The 12,055-nt window shown below is 45.5% G+C and overlaps 1 protein-coding gene across 2 annotated transcripts in view; it reads right to left on the bottom strand.

Moving 5' to 3' along the window:
* LOC131460541 (NACHT, LRR and PYD domains-containing protein 12-like) overlaps window positions 1-12,055 on the bottom strand; it is a 216,418-nt gene that overhangs the window by 108,552 nt on the left and 95,811 nt on the right. For both annotated transcript variants that reach the window (XM_058631138.1, XM_058631137.1), the window contains 3 exons: window positions 3,263-3,436; window positions 2,083-2,256; window positions 1,743-1,916 (listed from right to left, as the gene is read on the bottom strand). In XM_058631138.1, coding sequence (XP_058487121.1) covers window positions 1,743-1,916; window positions 2,083-2,256; window positions 3,263-3,436 — 522 coding nt within the window. The remainder of the gene's footprint in view (window positions 1-1,742; window positions 1,917-2,082; window positions 2,257-3,262; window positions 3,437-12,055) is intronic.

Raw genomic sequence — 12,055 nt, 5'->3', positions numbered from 1 at the left:
GTACTTTGATGGAAAGTATTTGTTAGTAGATATATTTCAGGGACATTTGGTTTTTTGATTGAATTGTTGTTGCCACTGTTTCATGTTGCCTCACACACACACACACACACACATGGTGACGATACTCAAGTCACTCATTTGCATATTTCTTCAGGAAAAAGTTGTGTTTATATTCTGTTCATGCAGAATTTGTCTATAAACCTTAAACCAGAGAGAACTTTGATTTTGACTCATGTTACAGAGTCTTGGAGGCGGAGCTTTAACCTGAGGTCCAACAGAAAGGGGCGGGGTTTGTCACTCCAGTGTTCATGTTTACAGCAGAGTCACTATCACGTCTGTGTCTGCAGCCTCTTCATGTTATTTGATATAATGTGAATGTAAATGACTTTCTCGTGGTTTTATGTGGTTTACACTTGAAGGTGTTTGTGGAAGACTTTTAAAAAAAGGTCAATGAAGTCTACTTTCTGGGAAATTGTCCTCATTTTTGACAGAAAAAGTGAAGAAAACTAACTCTAACATTGTCTTAAAAGAAGAGAATGACAACTTCATGTAAGCTTTAATAAACAGTAACAAACAACAGTTTGAATGAAATCCCTGCTGCTCCTGCTTCACTACTGCTGTGTTTAAAACACAAAGGTCAAATTCACTCTCTCTGTACTTACGTACTTACACTAACTCTTAGTTTGTTTCATGTCTTTTTCATTTGTTTCCATGTCTTGTCACTAGTTCTCCTGTCATCTTTCTTCCATGCAATCAACTCATTTCCCTCACCTGGTTTTCCATTGGCTCATTAGTCCCTCAGTGATTATATAGCAGCCCATTTTCAGATGGTCTTGTGTTGGTTTTTTGCTCCAGCATTTCTAGTTAGTCTTCTTGTTCTGATGTGTTTGCCTGTTTGTGACTGATTTCCTGCTTTTGGACTTAGTAATCTGCGTTTTCCTGCCTCGTTGTCGTGCTTTTGGGTTCTCCCTTGCCAAGGTGTCAATTCTTGAAGTCAGAGAAGACTCAGTTTCATTTCTTTGCTTGTGATAAAGATCATTTCTTGATATTTTGCTCATTTCTTGATGCTTTTGTCAGAGTTTGAAGGAAAATGACGTTCCAGTCTGAAAGTGGCTACTTTGACGTTTTCTAACCAAACAAGATGTGCTGCTGTTTTTACAGTGTATGATACAGTGGATCTATAATCTGTGATGAAGTCAAACTACAAACAGCTGATGGACGCTCATCATGTGAGGCGCTCAGCTCTAGTCTGTGAGTAGTAGCAGCTCGTGGCTTGTCTGTTGTCTCTCTGTGTCTTTGTGTCCAATCATGAAGTCTGTCACTATTGTGCTGTCACAGCTTCACTGAGGAAACACTGATGTTTGTCTGACTGTGATTAGAACAACACTCTACTCACTTCAGAGTCTTCAGTCTGTAGTCTGGACTCTTCTGAAGATCACACAGAGGCTTTACTGCTGAATACTGCAGCTGGTTCTGAAACAGGTCCAGGTCTCTTAGGTGTGAGGGGTTGGACTTCAGAGCTGAGACCAGAGAAGAACAGCTGATCTCTGTCAAACTGCAGTGACTCAACCTGAATAAAGAATAAAACATGAGACTTTAGAACAATGTGTGTGTGACTGTGTGTGTGTGTGTGTGTGTGTGTGTTTAAGGAGTTTATTTTATTCATCAGTGAATAAAATGAGTTTAATGTAAATGAAATGAAAGTTTAAAAAAACAACAGCAGCTTCAGTCAGTGAACTCACTTCAGAGTCTCCAGTCTACAATGTGGACTCTCCAGTCCAGAACACAGCAGCTTCACTCCTGAATCCTGCAGCTGGTTCTGACTCAGGTCCAGTTTTCTCAGGTGTGAGGGGTTGGACTTCAGAGCTGAGACCAGAGAAGAACAGCTGATCTCTGTCAATCTGCAGCCCCACAACCTGAATAAAGAATAAAACATGAGACTTTAGAACAATGTGTGTGTGTGTGACTGTGAGTGTGTGTGTGTTTAAGGAGTTTATTTTATTCATCAGTGAATAAAATGAGTTTAATGTAAATGAAATGAAAGTTTAAAAAAACAACAGCAGCTTCAGTCAGTGAACTCACTCCAGAGTCTCCAGTCTACAATGTGGACTCTCCAGTCCAGAACACAGCAGCTTCACTCCTGAATCCTGCAGCTTGTTATCACTCAGGTTCAGGTCTCTCAGGTGTGAGGGGTTGGACTTCAGAGCTGAGACCAGAGAAGAACAGCTGATCTCTGTCAATCTGCAGCAACTCAACCTGAATAAAGAATAAAAGTGTTTTGTTCAGCAGGTGAATTTTAATGTGTGAGTCAAATATCAGTTGTGAGGATGAAAATGTATCTGAACATTTTCTACAGTGTATTTAGAAAGCATGAGTCATGTGACTGTGAGACACACGAGTGTGTGAAGGTTCAGTTCAAGTGAACGTGAAGAATAAAGACGTTCGACGCAAAGAAACAGCAGCAAAATGACAAAGAAGTCACAGGTGAATTTCAACACAGCCTCACTTTTCACATCAAGTTCAACTCAATGAAATGAATCAATGATAAGAAGCAGAAACAGGTGGAGTCTGTGTGCAGGCTGTACACTGAGAGGTTCAATACTGCCCTCTACACTTCAAAGTCCTGAATCACACTTCTTCTCAACATCTTTACAATTCTATATTTTACACTTGATTTGATTCTTTGATTCATCTGTGTTTAGTAAACCAGCTTAAAGGTGCATTACCACCACCTTTATTGCTGCAAAGAATTCTGGGACACGGTCGTCCGCCAAACATACACCAGATATGACAGTCATGTGACAGTTGGGACACGCCCACGTCACGGTGCTGTGACACATGTTGACAACATCTGGACCATGAGTCCACACTTGGAGGATCCAGCCTTATGAACTGAGACACAGCTGATTTGAAGACGAGAGGAAGCTCCTGTTTGTTTGTAAACAGTCACAGCTGTGACATCATCAACAACACTCATTCTGATTGGCTCATGTGAACGTGTCAGAGGAGAAAGTGAAAAATATCAAGTTCAGTCAGAAAAGGTCAAAGCTGCGACTGACGTGAAAACTACAGCGACTGAAACACTTTAGAAAACAAAAAACACGTCAGCTGTGAAAAGATCCTGATTCTACATCTGAGGGAAGAAAAAGTGGAAACATGGAACAACCATCACTGATTCAACTCATGTGACAACATGAATGACTTTCAGTTGTGGATGAAACATCTGACATTTACAACAGTAACAGAAAGTCAGTGAACTCACCCCAGAGTCTCCAGTCTACAATGTGAACTCTCCAGTCCAGAACACAGCAGCTTCACTCCTGAATCCTGCAGCTGGTTCTGACTCAGGTCCAGGTTTCTCAGGTATGAGGAGTTGGACTTCAGAGCTGAGGCCAGAGAAGAACAGTTGATCTCTGTCAATCTGCAGTCACTCAACCTGAATAAAGAATAAAACATGAGACTTTAGACCAGGGGTTCTCAACCTTTTGCAAGTTGGGCCCCCCCAAAGCTGGTTCATTGCAGTTGGGGCCCCCCCTCACCTTCCCGGCGCCATCCCCACTACACCACCCCTTGGATGGATGGATGGATGGATGGATAGATAGATAGATAGACAGCCCTAGGCTAGGCAATTATTTTTAGGCCCACATTATTATTATTATTATTATCATCATCATCATCATCATCAGTAGGCCTATTATCATTACTAGGTTATTGGTATAATTGGGAATTGGCACCAGACCTTTGATATGAATTTATGCTTTATTATTGTTATTATTACGAGGTCTAATAGTAGGAATATCATCTGCATTTTTTACAGAAGCTTGCAGGCGATGTTCATGTGAGAACTGAGCCTGCTTTGCCTTGCAAAGATCCTCAATTCTTGGGGTAATTCTTGCATTTCAACTACAAAAAAGTACGTACTTAATGTGGGCGGAGTCATCACTGCACGGCTGAGTGAAACTGCAGTGACTTCGTTTTATACGCGACACACACACGCACACACACACCCGAGTGACTAGTGACTTTACACCAGTCCCTGTGACGGGACTCTGGCCAGTCAGCGGCCGGCAGTCTGACCAATCATCGCATAGTACCTGCTTAGTGCTTGGAACCTCGCAGGAGCAGGTACTAAAAATAGTACCTGGTACCAAAAAGTCGCCATGAGGATGATTTATTTGTTTGTTATAATAATCCAACCACTTGCATTTCGATATGGGGGGAATTTTCGGGATTTTTTATTTTTTTTCCTTCCCATCCTGTAGCCTACTCGTGCCCCCCCGGGAGAGTGTCCACGAGAACCACTGCTTTAGACAACTACTGTGTGTGTGTGTGTGTAAGGAGTTTATTTTATTCATCGGTGAATAAAATGAGTTTAATGTAAATGAAATGAAAGTTTAAAAAAAAAAAAACAGCAGCTGATTTTAAGATGAGAGGAAGCTCCTTTTTTTTGTTTTTATTATTTTATTGTCAACATGTAAAGACAGCAGCACAAGTATGTGAACATAGTTCTTAAACTTTCTACCTTGAGATCTTTTCTTTTTTTTTACTTTTTAACCTTTTAACTTTTTATTCAAGACTAGGAACATACAGACATTTAGCCACAAGGATATAGAATAGAATAGAATAGAAATACTTTATTCATCCCCAAGGGGACATTGTTTCTACATAGCAGCAATACAAGAACATATTATAAACATAAAATGTAAAATGTACAACAGTGGGAAAAAAATAGTGCAATAATAGAGGAATGGCATAAAGGAGTGCAATGGCATACCGTATGTCATGGAGAGCAAATGTGCATTGTGCAAGTGCGCAGTCTTTTTATTTTTTTATATACAGAGAGTTATTATAAGTCCTGATGGCTGATGGCAGGAATGACTTCCTGAATCTGTCCTTGTGACAGCGGAGCTGTCTGAATCTCTTGGAGAATGTGCTCTCCTGGGCCTGGAGGATGTGGTGGAGGGGATGATCGGTGTTATCCATGATGGAAAAAAGTTTATTCAGCATCCTCCTCTCCACCACCGTTTCCACGGTGTCCTGTTTGCAGCCGATGATGGAGCCGGCCTTCTTTATAAGTTTGTTGAGTTTGTTAGTTTCACCGGCTCCAATGCTGCTCCCCCAGCACACCACAGCAAAGAACAGTGCACTGGCCACAACTGACTGGTAAAATAACTCTCACTGCATACATACATCAAAGGATCGCAGCCTCCTCAGAAAGAAAAGCCTGCTCATCCCCTTCCTGTACACAGTACTGGTGTTAGCATTACAGTGCAGTCTGTTGTTCAGCCTCACACCTAGGAATTTGTATTCCTCCGCCATCTCAATGTCCTCCCCCAGTACCCTTAGAGGTTGTGGAGCTGTCCTCTTCCTCCTGAAGTCCACCACCATCTCCTTAGTCTTGGTCACATTCAGAATCAGGTGGTTCTAACTGGCCCACTTCACAAAGTCAGCTACCACTGTCCTGTACTCCCCCTCCTGTCCATCCCTTATACACCCCACCACCGCAGAATCATCGGAGAACTTCTGCAAGTGGCATGACACAGAGTCATATTTAAAGTCTGAGGTGTATATGGTGAACAGGAAGGGGGACAGCACAGTTCCCTGTGGGGCTCCTACATCACTAACCACCACATCAGACAAACCACAACCCAGTCGGACAAACTGTGGTCTGCCTGTCAGGTAGTCAGTGATCCAGGAGATGGTGGGCGTGTCCACCCCCACCACCTGCAACTTCTCTCCCAGTAACAGTGGCTGGATGATGTTGAAAGCACTGGAGAAATCAAAGAAAGTGATTCTCACAGTGCCTCCAGCACCATCCAGGTGAGACTGAGCTCGATGCAGCAGATAGATGAGGGCGTCATCCACCCCCAGGTTGGGCTGATAAGCAAATTGGAGCGGGTCCAGTGAGGACTTTACCTGCGGTCTGAGGTGGGCCAAGACCAGCCGCTCCAGCACCTTCATCACATGGGACGTCAGAGCCACTGGGCGGTAGTCCCTGGGTTCACATGATGCTGGTGACTTTGTCTTGGGGACAGGAACCAGGCATGATGTCTTCCACAGCGCTGAGACCATCCCCTGTTGGAGGATCAGGTTGAAGAGGTGCTGCAGGATCACAGCCAGCTGGGTAGCACAAGCCCTGAGTAGCCTGGGGATAAGACCGTCCGGGCCTGCAGCCTTGTTCTGCTGCAGTCTCTCCAGCTGTCTTCAATTTAGCTGTCTACTGCTAAATTGTTATTTGGAATTTAGCAGTCTGATGGCCAGCAGAAAGTAGCTGTTCTTGAGTCGGTTTGTTCTGCAGCGGATGCTGCGGAACCTCCTGCCAGACGCCAGCAGGGAGAACAGTCCATGGTGGGGGTGGGTGTGGTCAGTGAGGATCTGGTGAGCCCTGGTTAGACAGCGCCTGTGTGCAATGTCTTTGATGGGTGGGAGTGGTGTCCCAATGATCTTCTCCGCTGTTCTCACCACCCTCTGCAGAGACTTCCAGTCGGAGGCCTTGCAGCTCCCAGACCAGACGGAGATGCCACTGGTCAGCAGGCTCTCGATGGTCCCTCTGTAGAAGGTGGAGAGGATGGGAGGGGGGAGAGACACCCTTCTCATCCGTCGCAGGAAGTGTAGGCGCTGCTGGGCTTTCTTCACCAGGGAGGTAGTGTGAAGTGTCCAGCTGAGGTTGTCTGTGATGTGGACCCCCAGGAACTTGGTGCTGCTGACGACCTCCACCGTTGTGCCATTGATGAGGAGTGGTGTATGGCTGGGTCGGGATCTTCTGAAGTCGACGATTATCTCTTTTGTCTTGTCAACATTCAGAAGCAGGTTGTTCACCCTGCACCAGTCCACCAGATGTCGCACTTCCTCTCTGTAGGCCAGTTCGTTGTTGTCCTGAATGAGGCCCACAACTGTTGTGTCGTCCGCATATTTTAGGATGTGGTTGGTGTTGTACCTGGGACGACAGTCGTGGGTCATCAGGGTGAACAGCAGGGGACTCAGGACGCAGCCCTGTGGGGAACCGGTGCTCAGGGAGATGACACTTGAGGTATTGTTACCCACACGGACAGACTGGGTTCTGTCGGTGAGGAAGTCCAGCAGCCAGTTGCACAGGGGGGTGTTGAGGCCTAGGGGGCCCAGTTTGTGTACCAGCTCCTGGGGGATGATCGTGTTGAATGCTGAGCTGAAGTCCAGAAACAGCATCCGCACGTGGGTGTTCTTGTCCTCCAGGTGCTTCAGGCTCAGATGGAGAGCAGTGGAGATGGCGTCCTCAGTGGAGCGGTTAGGTTGGTACGCAAACTGGAGCGGATCGTATGATGGAGGCAGTATGGAAATTATGTGGTCCTTAACCACCCGCTCGAAGCACTTCATGATGGTCGTTGTTAGTGCAACAGGGCGAAAGTCATTAAGGCATGTGATGGTTTGTTTCTTGGGCACTGGGATGATCGTGGCAGACTTAAAGTACGGGGGGACAACAGCCTGGATCAGTGACATGTTGAAGATGTCTGTGAGCACACAGGCCAGCTGGTCTGCGTACTCCTTGATCAGCCGTCCTGGGATGTTATCTGGGCCAGATGCTTTCCGTGCGTTAACTTTTCTCAGGGCTCTCCGTACAGCAGTAGTTTCGAGCCTGAGTGCCTGTTCATCGAGGTGGGGGGTTGCTTTCCTCGCTGGGGTGTTGTTCAGAGCTTCAAATCTCCCAAAGAAGTTGTTGAGCTCATTGAGGAAGCTGATGTCGTCTCGGCAGGGTGAGGGTGTGGCTTTGTAGTCTGTGACGGTCTTGATGCCCTGCCACAGTTGTCTGGAGTTGCTGGGGTCATGGAAGAAACCTTGGACCTTCTGGCTGTGGGCGCGTTTTGCTGCCTTGATAGCACGGTTCAGATTGGCCTTCGCTGTTCTGAGTGCCACCGCTTCACCGGATTTGAAGGCAGCATTACGTTCCCTCAGGCTTGTGCGCACCTCCTTAGTCATCCAAGGTTTCTGGTTGGCCCGTGTGACTATTGTCTTTTCTACTGTGACCTCCTCCATGCACCACTGGATGTGGCCGGTCACAGATGCAGCATACTCCTCCACATCTGTATGTTGACTGTCTGTTGCAGCTTCTCTGAACATGTCCCAGTCAGTGCACTCAAAACAGTCCTGCAGTGCAGACATAGATCCCTCAGGCCACACTCTCACCTTCTTCACAGCAGGCTTTTCTCTGGTGAGCAGGGGCTGATATGCTGGAATTAGCATAACAGAGAGATGGTCTGAGGAGCCGATGTGGGGGAGGGGGGCTGCTCTGAAGGCCTTCCTGATGTTGGTGTAGACTAAGTCCAGTGTGTTTTTCCCTCTGGTAGCAAAATCCACATGTTGATGGAATTTTGGAAGAACAGTCTTCATGTTGGCCTGGTTAAAGTCCCCAGCAACAATGAAAACGCCCTCCGGGTGTGTGGTTTGCATGTCACTGATGGCACTGTAGAGGGTACTTAGCGCTTGCTTGGTGTAAGCGCTGGGTGGAATGTACACAGCAACAATGGTGACGGTGGTGAATTCCCTGGGCAGGTAGAAGGGTCTGCATCTCACAATCATAAACTCAATGTCCACAGAGCAGTGACTAGAGACCAGCGTAGCGTTATTACACCAGCTGTTATTAGTGTAGATGCAGATTCCACCCCCTCAGGTTTTACCTGTGAGAACGTGACTCCTGTCGGCTCTGAAAGTTGTTAGCCCGTCCAGGCTAATGGCTGCTTCAGGGACAGTTGAGTTTAGCCACGTCTCAGTGAAAATGAGGATGCAGCAGTTTCTTGTCTCCCTTTTGGTGGTTAAGTCCAGCTTCAGATAGTCCAGTTGGCTTTCCAGGGAGCGTACGTTGGCGAGCAGGATGGAGGGAACGGCGATCGGAACGGGTTAGCTTTTAGCTTAGCTGTAAGTCCGCCGCGACAACCGCGCTTCTGTTTCCTCCCGCACCGCCTCCGGTGTCTCCGTGGGCAGTCTGTGCTGGTGGGAGACTCCGCTGCTTTGTAGGCCGCTGGGTCCGACTGGTGTAGCAGCCCGAGGCTTTGTATTGTGATCCGCGTCTCTTAATGTACGTAGTCGGAAGGACTGAATTTGCGAAAACTAAGCATAACCTGACGGTCATATACCGTTTGTGTTCTGTTCCGCTGAGCAGACAGTAGTGTAGATGGCGAATTTAGCGATGTATTGGCTATTTTACCGGGAGCCGAAGCAGCCGCTGCCGTACAGGGCGCCGCCATCTTGCATAGCATCTACTCCTTAAGGTCACACTGTACCTTCCTCAGATCCTCCTGGTCCCCATGTCTGAAGGCCTCTTTCTTTTTGTTGAGGAGAGTCTTTAGATCTCTGGTAATCCAAGGTTTGTTGTTGGGGAATGGACCGTCCGGGCAGGGAGAAGCGTGTGTTCACAGAACCTGATGTAATCAGTGATGCAGTCTGTCATGGAGTTGATGTCCTCCCCATGTGTCATGGCGCATCCCAATCAGTAGACTCAAAGCAGTCCTGCAGGGCCATGTCAGCCGCCTGTGTACTCCTTCACAGGAAGCCTCTTCACTACAGGGACATACCTGGGAGTCAGCTGGTCCAAGTTGTGATCAGACAAGCCAAGGGGGGGGAAGGGCAGTGGCTGTGTATGCATCCCTAGCATTTGCATACAAAAGGGCAATTGTTTTATTGTCTCTGGTGGGGCAGTCGACATATTGGTGGAAGGTTGGTAAAGCAGAGTCCAGGTTGGTGTGGTTAAAGTCCCCAGTGATGGTGATAAATGCAGTGGGATGCTGTGTCTGTAATCTGGACACAGCAGAGTGGACACCGTCTACTGCTGCTGCTGCATCAGCTGAGGGAGGGATGTAGACAGCCACAATGATCACGGAGGTGTATTCCCTGGGGAGGTAGTATGGGCGCATTCCCACAGCCAAAACTTCGATGTCTGGGCTACACAGACGCTCCTTCTCACAAACATGTCCGGGGTGACACCACTTCTCATTCAGCAACGCCACCCCCTTTCTTCTTGCCGCTCAGCGCAGCATCTTTGTCCGCCCGCACAGTCTTAAAGCCCGGTACTGCCACGCTGTGCTCGGTGAAGTGTGAGTGCAGCCATGTCTCGGTGAAACACATGAGGCTGCGCTCCCTAAACACCCAGCTGGTCCTCACAAGCGCGCAGAGCTCGTCCATTTTGTTCCCCAGAGATCTCACATTCCCCGTGATTATTGCAGGTACGGCTGGTTTGTACCTCCTCGCTTTGGCTCTCACTTTGGCTCTGGCTCTGCTGCCCCGACGCTTCCGCTTCAGTTCCTTCGGAAGTTCGGGCCGTGTTGTGATCAGGAGTGCCAGCTCCCTAAGTGCGATCAGCTGGTTGCGTGTGTGAACAATGTCTTACTGCGCTGTGCGTCCGTCTCGCCACCGAACAGTAATAAAAAGTAACAGAAGAGCCACAGAAACCGCACAAAAGTAGCGGAGTACATGGTGCAACGGTTCCGGAAAGTGTCACTCCAGATGCGAAAATAATACGTTTTTAAAATAAAATAAATAAAAAGTACTTAAATTAAAAGAAAACGCTAATACACTAAGGGAGCTGCTGTGTCAAGCTGCCGCTAGCACGGCGCCCATACAGAAATTAGTATATACAGATTAATACAAAGTGCATATCAGTAAAACATGAAACAAGTCATACAAATCACATATATACCAAATAAAAAACAAAAAAACTAATGCAATTTAAATCAAAAATGAACTAAATAAACACACAAAAAGAAAAGCCATAATGTCTTAAATAGGGGCTACGGAAAAGAACTCATGGAAATACAGTAATGTGCGCTGGCACTTTTTTTGTTTGACATAGAGGATAAAGTATCTATGTACAAGTTGAATTCAACTGTGAAACTGTTCATGTTAGGGAAGGATTTAGAGAATCGTGCTTTATGAATTTTGAATTTGCCAATTGCAAGAATGAGATTTGCCATGTGATTTAAAGATCTGTTGCTGCAATTAAATTCAGTGACAATATCCTTTGGGGCAATTGCTATGACATGACCAGTCCTGTTCTGAATAAACTTCTCTACGTCTCTCCAAAAAACAAAAGAAAAGGGGCAGTGATAAAACAGATGTAAAGTCGTTTCTGGCTCAGTTTTGCACTTTAGCATCAATGTCAACACATTTGGAAATGATTGTGTTAGGGTTAGGGTTAAATATACATGGGTTACATGGGTAAATATGATGTAAGATTTTGAAATGAACTTCTCTGATTTTATTCCAAACACAAAACTGAAAGGGGCATAACCATGCTTTGCGCCACTTTATATGATCAAATTGTGAATTCCAGAAAGATTTGCTTTTGGGTGAAATCTTGTTCTAGTTTTGAATCTCTTTCCTTATATGTTTGTTTGTACACTTTACATCTGTTAATGGTATCCCACCAATAAGTAGAGAAGGCACTTGAGGATCAATATTTTGATGGCCAAGGTGACATTTCATTCATTCAATTATGCCTGTGGGAATAGCTGGCATTAAAGAAATCAACTCTTTATAAATGATAGGAAAAGATTTTGTTCTTAGAAATGGTTCATAACTATAAAGATGACCTTTATTATCAAACAAAGCAGAAACATAGATAATACCCCTTTCAATCCAGGCCTCCTTATATAGACTTTCCTTGTTAACAGTAATATCACTGTTATTCCAAATAAGAGTTTTATGTGGTGAAAAGTTGTGAACATAACACACTTTCCAAGACAATAAAGCCTGTTGATGACATTTTGAGACTTTTAGTGGCAATTTAGAAACAGACTAGTTACATCCCAATAGAAATTTGAAGCCGCTTCCATTTTTAAAGATATTATATGGTATAAAATTCCATAGCGATTCCGGACATTCCAAACATTTCTGAAGCCATTTGATCTTAAAGGTGCAATTCAAATCCTCCTTCTGCTCTCTCTAAAGTGAGAATTTCTTTTTTGAGACAATGTCTCCTATTATCCACACAAATGTAATACATAAATGATTGATTTCTGTGCAGAACATATCACTAACAAAAAGTGACAAAGCAGGATAAACTAATCTTGATACACCTTCAGCTTTT

Source organism: Solea solea, chromosome 6 (assembly GCF_958295425.1).
Source record: "Solea solea chromosome 6, fSolSol10.1, whole genome shotgun sequence".
NCBI classification, from domain to species: Eukaryota; Metazoa; Chordata; class Actinopteri; order Pleuronectiformes; family Soleidae; genus Solea; species Solea solea.
The sequence above is the reverse complement of the archived record's forward strand: the minus strand, read 5'-3'. Positions and strand labels throughout refer to the sequence as shown.